The sequence below is a fragment of the Rhipicephalus sanguineus genome, chromosome 1 (genome assembly GCF_013339695.2).
Source record: "Rhipicephalus sanguineus isolate Rsan-2018 chromosome 1, BIME_Rsan_1.4, whole genome shotgun sequence".
Lineage (NCBI taxonomy): Eukaryota > Metazoa > Arthropoda > Arachnida > Ixodida > Ixodidae > Rhipicephalus > Rhipicephalus sanguineus.
In genome coordinates, this window is record NC_051176.1 from 253,348,837 (window position 1) to 253,367,303 (window position 18,467).

Here is an 18,467-nt window from a genome sequence, read left to right on the forward strand (position 1 = left end):
AAAGCGTGGGCATGTGCATGAGGGGTGCGCCGCAAATCAAACCAAAATACTGATCACGCGTTTCAACTGCATGTATACAAAGAGAGCGCCCGAGCAGTGCTCTTTTACTGCACACTGGTTGTATTGTAATGTTTTGTGGTCGCAATCTATCACGCGGACTTAGTATTGTCGTTCTGGTTTTATTAACGCTATACGTGTGCGTTCATTGACACATCTTTTTAAAATATTGCGCTCTTTGCTTTCGCATGCCACGGATGCGTGCATAACCACGCGCTATTGCGAACAGCATGCGAGGGCCCGGGATCAGCGGAAAGATCAGCTCCATCTACTACTGTACGGCGGCTCCGTAACTCTTCGCTTCGTGTTCACAGCGCACGCTGACCGAAGAAAACAAAACAACAATAAAGGAGAGGGATAAGGGTGTGTAAAGCGAAGGACAGACGCGGCATGTATACTTCGGCACACACTGCCTTGCGAAGCTTGCAAAGAGATGCCTGTTAATTGGAACCTTTGCGTCGATCGAGTCTCGTGTGGTGGCACTGATTTACCGCGGACGCGCGCAGCAGCGTCTGTGACACTGCCTGCACACATTTACATACGTAAATCATTGTTTTCACCGATCTGCAACACCGACAAGCTAATGTTGATCAAGCATGCTCTCTCGCGCGTGTGCGACGTCGGCAGTCTCTTTTAAACTGCATATATTGTTCCGCAAGTCTTGCATATGTTTCAGGCGAGCAACTAAATTGCACGGGGAAATAAGTCATGTTGAAGAGCGCTTTTGCGCGTGCCGACCACTTCCGAACCAAAGCACAGTGCCGATCTTGTTGAAGAAACAAGTTCGCGTCGGTGCATTCTTTTTCTTCTTTCAGGTAACTGATAAATTCGATTGAAAATAGTGTTACCTTGTTTCCGGCATTGTCAGGGCTCCCTCGTTGCCTGAACAGCACACGAAGCATTGGGAAGTCATCGCATAACGAAGATAAATAACCAGTACCTATAGCACCTGAAAGGCTGTGATATGCGGCTGGGTTCGTTTTCGCGCCCAACAAAACATGGCGGATTGAGCTTATATGATTGTCAACAGATGGCGCTGTACATTTTTAATAGGAAAATGAAGAAGAGTAGATGGGCAGAGAAGGTTTTCAGGTATTTGTATAGAAAAAGCGTTGACACGCAGTGGAGAAAGAGAACTAGGAGGCTCACCAGTAAATATACGGCTAGCAGTGCGGGCGATATGGCAACAGGGAGCATTAAGCGGAAGGTCAGGGAGGCAGAGAGGACTTATTGGATGACAGCGATGGAAAAGAAGCCGGCTCTGAGTAACTACCGAAAGGGAAAAAACGAAATAAGGAGGGAAAGGTTTTATGATAATTCAAGGGGAAGCGCTTTACTGTTTGAAGCAAGGTCGGGCTGCCTTAGAACGCGAAGTTATAAAGCGAGATTCAGTAACGAAGACGAACACTGTACATGCTGCGGGGGAACTAAGGAAACGATGGAACATGTACTGATTGAATGTGGCGATATTCACCCAGGTATACTTGTGGGCACGAGTCTACAGGAAGCCTTGGGTTTTAGGGACAACAATGGAAAGCTGAACACGTCCGCGATAGAAATAAGTAAGAGACGGTTAGAGTATTGGTGGCAGAAGAGTAGAGATAAAGTACAAAAATAAATAATGGGGGGGGGGGGGAAATAAGGTCATTCTGCCTTAAGAGGCAGAGAGATAGACCATGAATTTATAAATATGTTTGGTATAATAAGATAGATTTAATCAATGTAGACAAGGTATTAGGCCAGCATGAAACAAGGAAGTTTTTCTTTTTTCTTCGAGCATGGTGGCAGACATGTCACCGCCCCGTTATAAAGGGGACGCTCATAGCATCCATCCATCCATCCATCCAGAATTGGTGGCAGAAAGGTAGAGATAAAGTACAAAAATAAATAATGGGGAAAAATAAGGTCACTCTGCCTTAAGAGGCAGAGAGATGGACCGTGAATTTATATTTTTTTTGTATAATAACATAGATTTAATCAGTGTAGATAAGGTATTAGGCCAACTTGAAACAATGAAGTTTTTTTTAATGATTTTTTTCTTCGAGCCTGATGGCAGACATGTCACCGCCCCGTTATAAAGGGGACACTCATAGCATCCATCCATCCATCCATCCATCCATCCATCCCCTATATTCTACTGTGCACTGGGGGGAGGGTGATATGGAGCACTAGCGGGCAGAGGCAAGAACTCACAGGCTCCCTTATGCGTTCGCCTTATATGACTCGAAGGCGAAAGCCATATTTTTTTTTTATTCTCAGTCGATGTCCTGCCCGCCCCGCTCCGAAAGCTTTCTGCACCTAACGTGGTTTTGCACTGCCTCCGTGATCGGCCCTCCTTTGACCAAGCGAAGATGTCATGTGATTACATCATCGAGTGACGTCATAGTGGCGTCATGATGGCGTCTCAAGTTTGGTGATCTGTGAAGTCGTGATGACGTCACACGGGGACGCCATCACGTGATGAATATTTCTTGCGTCACGCGGGTTCACGCCGCCGACGCTCAGTTTTCGCGTTTTGTGAGGCATCTAAGGCTTTCGCCTTAAAAAGTACGGGACCTTCAAGGAGTCCACTACAGAAAGCATTCGTGTCTATCGCTACAAGCAATGGGAAAACATGGAAAATAATAGTAGCGTCATAAGTTTAGACCCCTGTCACACGGGCACCCGTAAACTCCGTTTAACTCCCTCGTCTTTTCCTCGAGGGAGATGGGGTTCATGTCACACGGTCACCATTTCGCTGAGGAAGTTAAATGGAGCTTTTGGTGGAGGGAGTTCGGTAATGACCATTTTCGGCTCGATGGAGTACTCTCGTTCCCAGCCAGCTACTGTTACGCTGAAAACCGCACTAGCAAAATCGTCCTAATGAGCTCAATTATAATTTTAAAAACTATGCTCTTTTTTGCGTAGCATTTCACGCCCCGTAGTGTAAGTTTTAGTTGTATTTTTTCGGACATCAGCGCTTGTACTCTCCACACCAACGCCTCGCCAAGCCGCCGCTGTGAAGCGTCGCGCGATATTTGTTTCTGCACGTGTGAGGCGCACGCACAAGCACTGTGACAGCAATGGTGATTCCGAGCACTTCATCAACACACAAAAACACGTTTTTGTTGCTTTAAAGGCGACTGCACGGGCAAAAAATTGGACGTTTCGATGAGCGCAGCAGCGCTGTTTTTGCCCATGCGGCAACCGTCGAAAGCTTGCCCCGAGCCGTGTAGCACGGCCACAACTCCGTTCTCGTAATGCTCCATCAGGTAGTTAAATGCCGAACGGAGTGAAATGGAGTTCGGTGGTGGCCGTATGACAGAGGTATAAGCCACCTCTAGCTTTAAGGGTATCAATGCACACCTAAGGAAAGATGCTGAAGTAAGTCGCTGATAGGCATGTAGCGTCGGTAAGCCCCCAGGATGTTCAGGTATAAACCGTAAAGAGCGGCTCAGGGGCATAAAACGGACTCTTTAGCCATATCTTTCCCTTCCTGAAAAGAGTTCGCGAAGGTACTCGATGCACGAAGAAAACACGTCTTATCGCCAAGGGACATCCTTACCTTCGAGGAAGTCGATCGTTGCAGAAATTTTGCAGAGAGAGAGAGAGAGAGATCTGCGCTGTGAGAGGAACAGTCGCGTGAAGCAGAAAGGAACAACTGGAGGTGAGATCCTCTATAGCTTCTTGCGATACTGAATGGTTCTGCGGTACGAAATAATGGTACTGCATTGGGCACTCGATTATTGGATTTCGTTGATTTAGTCTACACAGCGCAGTTTATAAGAGCAAGCAATCATGATCGAAAAGCTTACTCGATAATTAGGACTAGCAACCTCGATAAATAGATACTGCGACATGTTTGGCGCCCAATTTGTTCATTTGTGCAGGGGGGGGGGGGGGGGGGGGCATGTTTTTATGAATACGGAGGTTCGTTCAGTGCTCGCAACGCGAGACGCAGCGACAGACCTTTGCAGCCTCGTTTTTGTAAAGAAAGCGCTTGGACCCTGGTCGCGCTTTCCTTACATAAGCATGGCTTACGAGGTCCGATCGTAAGCACTGAACTTATATATCCTCTGTGAACGCTTGTTAATAAGGATTAATAACTTAATCTATGTTTTTCATTACTTGTAAGTCCCTCTGTTATTTCGGTGGCTTGAAAATGACGCTTTCGTTTCCTCTTCGAACCACAGACTTGCTCTGTTTGCGTATTTCCATTTTGTTATATACTTCTGGCACTTGCTTGTATATTCGTTATCCCTCTTGTTTCACAGCGAAATCTGTCGTGATATCACACCGACAGCCGATTTTGGTGGCGTAGTTGTCCGCCGCCGATTTCCGTAACCGCTATCGCGGACAAGACAAAAAAAAAAAAAAATTCCGAGATCGGGTGAAATTTGAACCCGGGCCCTCTGCGTGACAGTCAAGTATTCTACTACAGAGCCACGCCGGTGCTTGAAACTTCTTCGCAAGAAGACCCCATACAGGCGTCATGCCCGGGCAGGGAATCGCGTTAACAGAGGTAATATAGCGTGGTAGAAGAGTAAAATAGCACCGGGCGTGACACATGCGAATTGCGTAACGTGTGGGTGGTTTAAAGCTACCCGCCCCTTACGAAGGGCTCAGCCATAGGTCTTCATTGTCATCAGCCGCAGCATAATGCCTTAGAGACGCGTAGTGGGTACCTCGCTTCTCCGCAGTTTACAAGGGGCTCTAGAAAGGCCGCTTCACCGGCTTTCGCTGTGACTGTGCTGCGTGCTCGGCGCAGGCAGCGAAAGCTGTTATCAGATCAGCTGTTTTACAGCGAAAGCTGTTATCAGATCAGTGGGATAGTTGTCCGCCGCCGCCGGTGTCCGTAACCAGTATCGCGCGAAATAAGAAAAAAAAATGAAACAAATAAAGAACATCCAGGATCAAATGGGATTTGAACACGGGCCCTCTGCGTGGCAGTCGAGTATTCTACTACAGAGCCACGTTGGTGCTTGAAACTCCCTTGCAAGGAGGCCAGGCGTCCTGTCGGGCAAGGAATCTCGTTAAAATGTGTAATATAGCGTGGCAGAATTAGAGTAAAATAACAACCAGGCGTCACACAATGCTGATTGCGCAACGAGTGTGGTTTAAAGCTTCCCACCTACTACAAAGTGCTCAACCATAATTCTTCACCCTCATCAGCCACATGCAGCATCAATAAAGTGCACCTGCAGATATGCAGTGCGGGTACCTCGCTTATCCGCAGAAAGAGTAATGGCTTAGTGGGTGCTTCCCTACTTCACAAAAACTGATTTATGGCGTAGTGGATACCTTGCATGTGTACTTTTATTAGTTTCCCCAGGATAGTTTAGAATGGGCTCTAGAAAGGCCGCTCTTCCAGCTTTCGCTGTGACTGTGCTGCGCGCTCCGCGCGGGCCTGGCGTTTTGGATTTGTTGTTTTCTGTATAACTGTGATTTCGGGATAGCCGGCCTATTCGCCGCGAGATCGGGCTACAGGTGGCAGCACCGTCGCCGCGTTAGTGTGGATAGGCGGTTGTCGGTGCGTATACAAACGCACACAACAGCGCTTCGTTGGGAGCGATTTGACCCGATTTCCGGCAAACAAAATGCGTTGACTGCAGCTTTCTGATAATATGTGTGCGTGCTCTTCATTACCGAATTAATGCACGAAGCACGCCGAACGTTACTATTATTTGTGAGAGAAGCCAACAAACGGGTTGCTCGCCTTCGGCAACAGTCAGCGTTTTCGCAATGGATGACGTTTTCTTGTTTTATTTGTACATGCTTAGCTTGCGTTCCACTTACTGCGCACTGCAATAGCGCGACTGAATTAAGTATTTACTTCTTGTTCATCTGGATACTCCCCAGCAAGAACAAAGCCCGTGTTGCTGCACGATGACTTCCAATAGCACTTTGTGCACTGCGTGCTCAAATATGCATCCTAATTTCTCATTCAGTTCTCGCTGAAATGTAGGACAGTTTATAGGTTTACTGAGGAGATCTACGTGGCTGACAGCGCTTTAACGCTACGGAGACGTTTAACACGCACAGGCTTTTTTTTATTCCAGTAACAGTACACAAAGGTAACTGTACAGCACGGGAATTTCTTCGATTGATTACTTGCGCGACAGTAATGGAACAAAGGTCCGGTTATTTTACGGGACCAAAGTACGTTTTTTCATACGAATAATGTCCGCTGCCTTCCGTAAATCTAAACAACGCAACAGAAACGCTCAATATATTGTAAAGAAAAAAAGATGTGGCTTCGCGTGAAATTACTACTACATAAATGCAAACTACGCCGTTTGGATTAATTTTGACCATCAGCGCTCTTTAACGCGTACCTTAATCTAAGTACACGGGTCTTTTTGTATAAATTTCGCCACAAGTTAAAATTGCACAAGGCAACTCAGTTTTGCGATTTCCGTGTCATTTCATTTCCTGTTCTTTAGGGACAATTTAAGTATCGAAGTGTCAGACGTGACTTGACAGAAATATTTCTCTCTAGTGAGACCAGGACCCTACACAACTGAAGCTCGTATAATCAACACCTAACCACAACGCTCAAGTACATGTAGCCTTTTATTTCTTTTACCACCGCGCCGCTAAAATGCTATATTCACATGAGATTTAATACTTCTCATCTTTAGGGCAACGCCAAGCGCACTTTGCAATGCGCTTGAACCACAGAGCGGCACCTACACTGATATGACTCTCGTGAAAAGAGGTTACGACGACCACACACAGCACTCTCGACAAGTGCATTTTCTGATCTTATTACAGTAAATTTACAGCCGATCAAGGTCAAATGCTTCTTTACATCGTGTTAGGCATACGTACGAGCGGTTAAAGTTGCATTAACGCAACGGAACAAACCACCTATTGAGGATCTGCATGGCGTACGCGCACATGCAAACACAACGGGGCTAGCAGACGACGCATGGAGCAATCCACACTAGGCGCGGTTCAGCCAGAAGCCGCTAGGCGGCGACTCCGCTCAATTTCGCGGCCAATACTTTGTGGCCAGCTTTCCCATTTGTCACATTTATTTAATAAAAAGTCATAGTTTCGCCGCAACGGCGAAGCAATGAATGCGATAGCAATAAATTGTAATGTAACGCGAAGAATGGAAAGCAGCTCGAAATTGCCAGCGCGTCGCTCGAGCCGAAAGGACGCACGAAAAGAACGCACACAGGACGAGCGCGAACTAATGCGTCACAGCTCGACACTTTGAAGCGCACTGCTGAAACATAAAGCACGAAACGAACGAACAGGTACACACAAGACGAGCGCGAACTAATTGTCACTTTTGTTACTTATTTCTGTTTGAACAGCGCGCTCCTTTCGCAAACGCGGCCGCTGCAGCGAGCGAAGCGAAGCACCCCACCGGCCGCCCCCTTCTTTCCTCGAGATAAGCACACGAAAGCGACCACGCCCTGTAGAGCGAAGAGCAACGGCGATCGCAGGAGCTGCGCGCGCACGTCGCGCCATCTATGTAGCCACTAAGAAAGCATGCTGAATTACATGGTGTATATAAATAGCGCGCCGTTAGCAGGCTGAAAGACGGTGATGTCGTGGCCTAACGTCTAACGCGGCGGGCTGCAAAGCGAGAGGTCGCCCGTTCGATTCCGCGCGTCGGAAGGAATTTCTGAATTATTTTTCTTTATGACTTTTCTATATATATACATACTTATACATATACGGTGAATGACGGCGACGGGGACGGACATTTTCCAGCCGAGACTGTCCATATAATTGCTATCGCAATAAAAATCGAAGAGTAAAAGCATCGTCGACGCGTCTTATGCATGCTTGCGGTGCGTGGCGAATACCATGCATGCACCTAAGGAAGCGTGCTCATCAGCGCACGTTTGCAAATTACTGGTCTGGCGGTACGCGTAGTGTTTGTGATCCGTTGTGCCGTCTCTAGACGCAGCGCGAATCGAGATTCCGGATACTCGTATAAGACGATGCTCCGACGCAGACCCAATCATATTCGCTGTGCGCCGCCCACGCTTCGCTAGGTAGGCTACAGGCAGATAGCCCGAAAGCACCTTTGGCAAAAAACCAATAAGTTGAGACTTTGTTTGTTTGTTTTATGTGCGCGCCGACATAAACTTGCCGTTCACGGTGGATGCGTGGGCTTGCACGTCTAGTATCTTCCAATGATGCGCTGGCGTCTGCTACGAAACAGCCTTCACGGCCATATAATGACGTCGGCAGGCTGTTGGATTCTACAGGTGGATTTATTTTCTGAGCACCTTCTTTGAAACGGACATTCCCTCCTCGATCCGTCATTCGCGAAAGAAAAAAAGCTTTAAACCTTATAATAAAAATTTATTCCCCTAAGCATTTTTTTCTATTGATTCTACGTATTCTCTGTAGCTTTACGCCACTGGTAGGAAGGTTCTTTTGATGCTCTCCACCGTCCAGGTTCATTCACCTTTCCTCTACTATGTCGCGTCATGGGTCTCGCAGAGTCGCAGCACGATATCTACGTCGCCATTTACATCTGGCATACTATCACAACATGCGCAACGTAAATAGCGCATTCTGCGCTATTTCCACTTTCTGCGCAGGAATAGTCTTCATCAAGAAATTTTCTCCTATAACGTACACTACGTTCTCAGACACCCTTATCATGTCTCGAACAATAGCGCACTTCCCTTTGAACTGTCATGGATTTTTTTTATCTGTTCATTTCATTCTTTGCTGCTCAATATAGTTGTCTAGCTGGCTCCTTTTCCACAGCACCCAAATCGGTCTGCTGTTTGCGCATCTGGTTTTACCTTTTCGCTGTTGCTTCCAGCACCGCAGGAACGAAATGCCGACTGATTAGATTCGTGGTCCTTTTCTCTCCATTGCCAGCCAACATTTTTCTTACGCCGGCACGTAAACGCCGCCAAGCTGTCGTCCCTTTTATTCATCAGTCTTTTTCTAAAGCACATTCCTCTCGGAACCTCCAGTACTTTGCAAGACGCACAAGCTTTTGTCTGTCAGTACTGCCTCGTTCGTAGTTTTCGTTGTGCATCTAAAGCTAATTTTTCAGCATCATTGCGATTAATCTTTAGCGCATACTGTGTTCTTTTATTTCAAACACGACACCAAGTTTTGAAGGCACTCGCTGAATACGAAGTGTCCAGGAAAAAATGATCAATATGTCCAAACATGGATATCGAGCTCACGCCGTCTCGTTCACATCTGCATAGAAGATAACCGGCGGTACGCTTAAATATCGTACTTTTGAAGTTTCCGTGTCGATTCACAAGTAAAAATGAATCAGCTCAAAGCGGGTGTTCTCCAAACCCCTAATTTAGCTCTCTCTGCATATCAGTGTCTGTCATCTACACTCATGCCTCACTCACTGATTCCTGCTAAAAACTTGATTCGCAAAGGAAGAAATTAAGGCATATATAATTAGTCTTGAAGCACTCGGGCAACTGCCACCATTTCACGAGCCCAAGGCAAGACGTGGCATTTACTAGAGAAGCAAAAGACCTCCTTCTAACCTGCAAATGCTGCTAGGATGCGCGTCCTAGATATATATACATCGGATGAGCTTCCATGACGAGCAGCAAACTACGATATCCGCCAGAACGAACGATTAAAATCTAACAGTGATCCACGGTATGCGCGTTTGCACTGCTTTCCAGGGGATAGCTATAGCGCTGCTGAAACCTGCAGTATATCCTTTGCTGCTGCAGATAATGAATGGCACGTCAGCGGAAGGAGCATTTTTCTTCTGTTATCAAACTCCGCGTACACGGTCTCTGCGTCCACCTCCCGCACCGCGGATTGGCTTCTTTGTGCCGCTATATTTCCGAACACACGCGCGCAGCGCGCGTCGCGACCTGTCGCCTGTCGTCGTCGCGCTGGTGTTTTCGTAACCTGGAAGCCGCGCCGTCTGGCTCCGCTGCTCCAATCTCGACAGCAGACAAGGGTCTCCTTGTGGCCACACTTTTAATTCCTCGGCCCCGCATCTGGCTGACAGCCAGCTTGTGGTGTGTGTGTGTGCTTCGGGCGCGTATGGGGCCAGCGTCGCCGCCTCCACCACCACAACGGCCGCGGCTTGGACATGGTTGAGTCGCTTTCTGGTCTCGTTCTCAATTCTCTTGCAAATGTTTCTCTCCAAAGCTTCTCCGTTTCCCAGGTCATCGTCCGGCAACCTTGTTGGCGGAAGGCATCGCTCCAAAACTATATGCGCTCCCTGCGCAAGGCAGCGTGTGGGAAAGGGGACCCCGAAGGAGGTTGACTGCGCCCGCAGCCGCCGCGGCGCGTGGCCTCCGCAGTACTCGGGCTCCGCCGCGGCGCAATCCGGAGTCGCATGCGTGCGGTTATGCTCTCCTTAAGTCCTTACGCCGAGATGGCTGACGGCGATAAGGATTGCCCACTCCGGGCGACTAGACCGCACCCTCCTCCTCCCCTCCATCGCGCGAATTGTTTCCTTCTGGATCTCGATTCGGACAATGCGGCGCGCGTGTAATTTATCCTTCGCGGAGGAGAGTGATTACTCGGCCGCATCGTCCCTCCTCTGCCGCAGCCGGCCTGCTTCAATCAGTCATTTTATCGGCCCGATAGAATCGCCGTTCTGGCGTCTAATTGGCCCACAGGGGGCAGTTCCACTCTGAAAGTGCACAAGATGGCGCTATTAATAAGGGGGACGCTCGGGGCGATTCGCTTGATATTAATTGCGACTGACAGCCCTACTATCGCCTACTATCATCTCTTGCTTCTTCCATGGCAAAGCCGCATAAAGAGGGGAAAAGAAACTAAGTGCGAGTGGAAATAAAGAGAGAAAAAAAAACGATCCCATGATTTGTGTGCCCTATGAGTTCTCTTCAAGATGGTCTTGATGTCTTTCTTGATGCTTGGGGTGGAGCAGGAAAAATATTGATTTACGCCATTGCTTATGGTCAGGCCTTCTGAATGGTTCCGGACGTTCTGTCTTTTTCCTGAGCACATGATGCAGCGAGCTCCGTAGGATGCCGCGGTCGCCTAAGTGCTTTCCATTTCCTCTATACGCTGGCCCTGGTGCTTGGGTTCCGGAAAATGCCTACAGATGCTTCAGGAAGTGGAGAAAGAAAAATGATGCGGCTTCAACTCTCACCACCAGCTGCCAATTGATTCCGCTCGCTTTACAACAGCAGCTCCCGCACGAAGGGGCCTTCGCCGAGTTTTAAGCGTTTTCCTCAGTACTTCGTTCCACTCTTTAAAGCAGATGATAATGCTTAAGAAGGAGTGCGTATTGGTCGCACGTGTGAAGTTTTTATCTCCACAAGTTCGGGGTAAGGCAAGGATTGCATACTCTTTTTTTTTTAACTTTTTTTCTACTGTGATGCCTCCGCTAAATCTTGCTTTGTGGTTCTTACTGAATCAGTGACGCAATATTCTAGTGCCTGTCAGCATCGATCTCTTTAGCACGCCGTTCCACATTGCTCCTATATCACATTTTTGTCACGTGCCCCCATGAAATAATACAAGCAGCCAAGTCGTTGTGACTTTCGGAAGCGATGCTTGCTGCTACCAGAGATACGGAGTCAACTGGCAGCTCGGACTTTTTTTCTTGCTTTTCTTGTTTGTTATTGTCGTTTTGCACCCTGCAGATCAATGAAAACAAATAACTGAATAAAATAGAAATTAGGGATGCTGCTATGTAGTTTCACATGATGCCTAACTGAATGTTATTGTACTTACTATGAGCAAATGCACTTTTTCTTTGCAGGTGCACCAGATGAAGGAAAAGGGAACGTGCTCTGCTGGCCCGAATATATTTGTAAGTACTTTTTTCTCTTCCCTCCTCTCTCTCTCCCTCATCTTTCCACTCCCCTTCCCTCATCCCCAATGTAGGGTAGCCAAGCGGAAGTTTTTCTGGTTAACCTCTCTGCCTTCTCCCTTTCTGTTTCCTCCTTGAATGCAAGCGGTGACACGCCGCGTCCACTGCAACGTTCTTCACTTATGTCTTGGTAAACTCGCATTCATTCCCCATGTTATGGCCAGCCCCTCAAGCTCGGAAACCGACCTCTACATACCTCAGTTACTTTGATCAAAACGCATTCTCGGATGAAGCGGCACTATTCGTGTTCCCCACCTTCATTTTTATGTCCCATTCTCTTTCCCTATGTGTAGGGTAGCATACTGGACGTGCGTCTGGTTGACCTCCCTGATTTTCCTTTTCTTCGTCCCTCTCTCCTTCGTTCTTATTTTCGGGAGTGATTTAAACTCTTTCAGGCTTTTGGGGAAGAAAGGAAACCGATACAAAAAGTCCCCTTGCTCGAACGGCGAGCGACCCTGCCACTCTTTAATCGGTTATCTTCCAGAAAAAAAGAAAAAATATATAGAACAGCGTCAGGTGGGGCATTTGCCAATTGCAATCCGTCTGCCGTGTGCGCTGGCTTTTTCTGCATGCGCGAGGGGTTGCAGAACGCACTAGCGTTTGGCCCGCTGCTCTCGCGCGGTTATCGGGGTCGCGAACGAGGACCTCCGGAGCACTGGATCGAAAGGACGAACATTCATCTTCCACAGGAAAGCTGGCGGGGAAAGCCAGAAGAAACAAAAGTAGAAGAGGAAATAATGGTGCGTATCTCACAAAGGGTCGGAACAACCGAGGAAGGCACCAAAAAAAAAAAAAAAAGGCGATGAGGAGAGGCTGCGAAGGAGAGAGGGTGGAAGGGGGCGGAGGAGACGCGAAGATAGCTGTCCTCACTCGCGCGCTGTGTTTTGGCGGACATGATGGCAGGGTCATCCGCGGTCGGAACGTCCCCGTTTTCCCGGGGGCCGTGTTTCAATCAAAGTCTTCCCGGCGACGACATTGAACCTCGCGCGGGTGTGTGTTGATGGCAGAGTGGCTGGGAGCTCTCGCCGAATGTGCTGCGATGCGTACCATGGTAAGTGGGGGGAGGGGGGCTAAAGGGACGCATCGCGGGACCTCTGTTCGCGCCTACGCCCAGCCACCGCCGAGCAGTGCTGCTGACTCGTCGCCGTTTTGCGCGGAGCCGCTCAGCCTCGATAGGAGATATTCAAAATTGTCAATCGCCATCTATCGACTCGCAGAGAGTCGCTATCTGCCATCTTGTCAAAGGAGCGGCGAAACGATCTGAACACTCTCAAAAAAATGAAAGGCGTATTTGGGGTGTATTTATGTCCCCAAGCAATAATCGTCATCTATCTCGCATGCCTTTCCTTGCAATATCGCGGCCCGCCCGCTACTTCCAAGTCGCGAACGGCGTATACGCGCTATTGGCGTGACATACCATTTTTGAGAGCAAAGTGGCGAGAGCCGAGTTTTCAAGAAAGGAAACGCAAGCAAGCCAGATGCCAGTTATTATTCCGGTACAAAAAGGACTCCTCGAAGACGCCGATTATTGTTCTCGTACAAAAAGACTCCTCAAAGGGGGCAAAAGTGTTTTTTGAGTTAACTCGCTGGCATCTTGAGTGTAAGCATATCAGCCTGCTTTCATCCTCGTTCCGTGGTGTCCTCGCGCTGCTATGTGCAAAGCGATGAATTCGTGGCAAAGCCGACTACAGGCTAGAACGTTTCTTTTATTTTTCTTTCTGCGATAGGCATAAAAAAAATCGGTGAATAAAATATAGCTTCAATTTTTCATATGGGACGCTTTTTTTTTTTTGCGTGTATAGTGAATATCAGAGTTGTAATTCAATTCAAGGTTGGATCAGACTTTTCGTTGAAAAACGAGAAGCTATGAGTAAATATGGGAACTACTTCTACGCAGCCCAGTTTGGAAGCGCTCATCTCCGCAAGGAGAGGCACGACGGAGGTTTCGTTTAAAAGAAGCACGCCTATTGAGTATTCCGTCCGGAGGGACGTCCAGGAGGGCGAAACAAGTGGGCGCGGCTTCGTTGATACGCGAAGCGACAGTTCGATATTCATTAACTGATAGTACGCTCATGCAGCTCTTCTTTTGACAAGAGCATTTCGTTTTGTTCTTATTGTTATTGTTATCATAGTTTTATGCAGATGCAATGAATGAAGGGCCGTCGTGTCGTCGTTCATCGTCGCTGTTGTGGTCCTTATCTTCGTCATCGTTGTCCCGTCGCCACGCCATTGCCGCCGTTGTTGCCCGCAGCCGTAATCGGTGTTGCGTCATCGTGAATCGTTTAAAGGAACTACTCGCACGTAAAGCCGACTCCCTTCTTGGCTTGAGTTTGAATGGAACGAGCAAAAACAATTATACCTAGCTTTTATTTTTATTCTTACGAAGCCGAAGAAGCAGGGCGGTTTCTTTCTGTATCATTCGATCTATTGTATAAGACTAAAGCAGCAAAGCGTGACAGGGGGTTGGGCTTTGTCTGCTTTGGTCCAGTAAACAACTTTGGGATGGTGTCGTCGAATCATAACCAGACATATTACGTGCATCTTCCAAAGACCGCGACTCCCACGTTCCCGTTTCCTGAAACGACCTCGCGCATTCGTTTTTAGGTGTATATATTCAGCAGCCTGAGCGTTTCGTAGAAGGGTCACCTTTGCGAAGGGCCTCAGGAGCGCCAACAACGAGCTTTTTCTTGCGGAGGGCGTCATTGTGTGTTCTTTCGGGTGTGCCTGGCCAGTTACAAAGGAAGCCACGGCGAACTCGGCCTCTCTTCCTTGTTCTAATCCGTTACTGATGTCCATTTGAAAGATCGTTATGCGCTGATGCCGTAACCGAGTACAACGGTGTTCACTTCATCTCCGCGGCAATGGTCTCGTAAAGAGCGCTATAGTTTTCTTCAGGTGTACCCGCTTGGTTCATGCACACACACATTGCACGTTAGTCTTATTTCCGGGTGCACACTCCGCTCGCTTCACTTCTGCAGAGAGAGAGAGAGAGAGAGAGAGTGTGTGTGTGTGTGTGTGTGTGTGTGTGTGTGTGTGTGTGTGTGTGTGTGTGTGTGTGTGTGTGTGTGTGTGTGTGTGTGTGTGTGTGTGTGTGTGTGTGTGTTGGATGAGATGCAGTAGAGGAAGGCACTATACTTGACAAAGGAAGCGCTGCAACTGCTTGCCGTTCGATAACTGCCTCCAATCAAACGAACTTATGCCAATCGCGTTATTGAACTCGTGAGTGTTTTTCTTTTTCTTGCGCGTAAACTTGTATCAACTTTTTGTATACGTTTGTTTAGCTTTTTAATGCACTGATGCGGAATTACGCATCTTCGTGGAGCAAATATTCAATGCACTCGTGCGGTGTTGTATGTAGTCGCTAGTGGTTTTTTACTAAATCGTTTTTGAGAAAAAATGAAAGATGAGTTAGGGAGTGTAGAAGCCACGCAATGAATCGCTAATTTTCAATAGACAGTCCCATTTAAAGACTTATGTCGACCATACACGTATACGAAGTGCTCCGCCCGTGCACATAATAAGCAAACACCCTTGATGCCTTAAGTGGACTTACATATTTATTTTTTCTTAGAGTGCACAATTTTAGCAGGTATCCTCTATGTTAAATACGAGTTTGTTAAACAGCTTATCGTATGAAAATTTTAAGATATATCAAAAACAAGAAAATGCTGTTTGAACGCCGCGAAGAAGAGACCATGAATCTGATAAAGCCGCTGGCTCTGGGCACTCCGTTTCTCAAATTTTTCATTCGTTGCAACGATGGGTAAGCCTCAACGAACCTGTTGTATACTTGTACACTCATCACTCTCCTCTCTTCCTTAAGCTGGTCGTGCAGCCAGTAATCGTTGTTTCTATCCTTTTTTTTTTTCTGGGCAGGCTATTTATTGCTAAGGGAGAAGGATGAGAGGGTAAAGCGAAAGATTTATGTCCCGTAGGGCTGGCTTTAATTTATTCCCTCAACCACACCCACTCGCTGTCTACAAGGTGCCGTGAAAGAAAAATAAAAAATAAAAATCGTGCAGAAAGGAAACCTGACGCATGTTCAGCCCCTTCTGCGATTAGCAAATTATTAAGCAGATCTCGTCCTCTGTACTTTGACTTTTCTGATGTCCTCTTAGTGTGGCCCTTGCTGGAGCACTGTTCACTGAATTCTCTTCCCACTGCCGCCCCCCATTGTGGATTTTTACGCTTCTTGAGTATCTCAGTCTATCAGGCTACGTGGGAGTCACGTGCCACTGTTTATCACTGGAGCCTGAAGAAACGCCTGGAATGTTTCGCAGCGAGTGTTTCGCAGCGAGTATCTATCTATCTATCTATCTATCTATCTATCTATCTATCTATCTATCTATCTATCTATCTATCTATCTATCTATCTATCTATCTATCTATCTATCTATCTATCTATCTATCTATCTATCTATCTATCTATCTATCTATCTATCTATCTATCTATCTATCTATCTATCTATCTATCTATCTATCTATCTATCTATCTATCTATCTATCTATCTATCTATCTATCTATCTATCTATCTATCTATCTATCTATCTATCTATCTATCTATCTATCTATCTATCTATCTATCTATCTATCTATCTATCTATCTATCTATCTATCTATCTATCTATCTATCTATCTATCTATCTATCTATCTATCTATCTATCTATCTATCTATCTCTGCGGATCAGGTGTGCTGGCGGACATATCTGCTTTTCAGTAAACAGCTCCCTCTCTCACACATGGTATGTGTGTTTCGAAGAAAAATGCGTCGTGTTGATGACCTATGCGGGAATTAAGTTTCGGCTGTTTTGCCAATTTATCGTTCACCAGACATGCGCATACGCATTGGTCTTAGGACGCCGGCGAGTATGCCTTCCCATGTCCAAGGTTCTGCAATTAACTTGATGTAAAAGGCATTGGATGTTCGTTTTTTTTTTTTTTCCATGCGAGCCTTGGCTTGTTGCAATCTCACAGAAGTTCTCATCTATGCACTCGTCGTAAGAGCGGATACCAGACCCTTGTGTTGTCCCGGAATATACTGGCTAACTAGCCATCCGCACTTGCAAAACTTAGTAATTGACGCCGCCAACAATTAACTCTGTAACACTCAGTATAACAATTTAATGGCTGCGGTGAAGATATCTATACGCGAACGTGTTTGCGAATGGGCCTGTAAGCCGCAAGCAATATGCGTTCGAATTACGAGACGCCTCGATTCTCGCACGAAGGGTTCATTGTTCCAGGTCGCCGAGAAGGGTTTTCTCCTTGCAATTTGTCCGCCGCACTTTTCCTTTTCTTTTTTTCTTCCATCATTTCGTCTTTCGTTCATCGCTCTCGGCGTTGTTGTAGGCGATATTTTGCGCAATGCGTGGAAGGCAACGAGGAAAAGTAAGAAATACGAGCGTGGTGACGTTACGTGACGCCCTGTGGGTGGACGCTTTCGGGGCGCTGCTGTCAGCTGTGCGGCGCGGGAAGGTCAGGCTGTCGTGGCAATGCGATTTCGCCGCCGCCGTGAGACACCTCGGCGGCAGAGACAAGTCGCACACCCGCACCGACTGCCATCGCCCACGCGTCGCCCTGCAGCTGGCTTTTGCTTTCCGCGCGGGAATGGTCGCCGCACTTGCGAGCACCGCACACGCTCGGGTGGGATGAGGTCGCCGTGTGCGCCACTGGGCGGGGCGCGCAGACGAGCGCCGCCAGCGACGGCGACGCAACGGGTCGCGCTACTCCGTAACAGGTGGCAAGCAAATAACAAAGAAAGACGAACGGCTTCCGTTTCTGTGCCATCTAACAAAAGGCGGAAAATACGCGGGAAAGTGTTTTCCCCCCTTTTGTATACTCTCAATCACCGTTCTGGCTGTCTGCGTCTTTTTGTTCTGTTTTTTTTTTATTTAGTTTTTTTCCTATCCTTGTCTACGACCCCTTTTAAACTGTTGACTGTCAGTATCGGCCGTTCACCGTCCACTCCTTTATCTGCGAGAAAGAATAGCACTTAGTTTGTCGACCGCTTTCGTCCGGAACGGACATTTGCATATATTACAATCTATGTACGATGCCGCCTTTTTCACGCGTGAAAACCCTGCTTGTGTGACTATAGCTGGGCGTTTTATTGTCTCAAAGCATACCTTGCGTTCAGGCTTTTTCTACCTGACCTCATTTGTACGTCGCTTCGTTCCTTTGCGTAGAAAAGTTTTGGCCTTGCCCGCGAATAGTTGCCTAATGTTGAGCGAAGCAATCATAAGGAGCTTAGCCAGACTTTTTTTCTGGGAGGGGGGGGGGGGGAGGGGTTTAACTACTCTTTATGTATGTTGGTGCGTGAGCGTGCATGTAAATACACATGCAAAATGGGGGGGGGGGGGGGGGGGCTACGTCCGTGGCAACCATATACATAGCTATTTAATTCACCGCCAGCCATAATATAAGCTGCTATACGTGGCCTCCATTTTATCACTGTGTGGCGTACCGAAAAGCAGGAAACCGACGCAAGCTAAAACAAAAACGCCGGGGGCTTTACACCACAGTAGAGATCCTCTTTCTCTCTTTTTTTTTTTTCGGAGGTGCGTTGTGTTTTCACGGAGAGAGAGCGGGAAGAGGGCGGCTGCGGA

The 18,467-nt window shown here is 47.4% G+C and overlaps 1 protein-coding gene across 2 annotated transcripts in view; it reads left to right on the plus strand.

Annotated features, from left to right (window-relative positions):
• Positions 1-18,467, plus strand: part of LOC119377905 (puratrophin-1) — a 449,908-nt gene that overhangs the window by 204,391 nt on the left and 227,050 nt on the right. For both annotated transcript variants that reach the window (XM_049411366.1, XM_037647199.2), the window contains exon 4: positions 11,750-11,800. In XM_049411366.1, the coding sequence (XP_049267323.1) occupies positions 11,750-11,800 (51 nt within the window). The remainder of the gene's footprint in view (positions 1-11,749; positions 11,801-18,467) is intronic.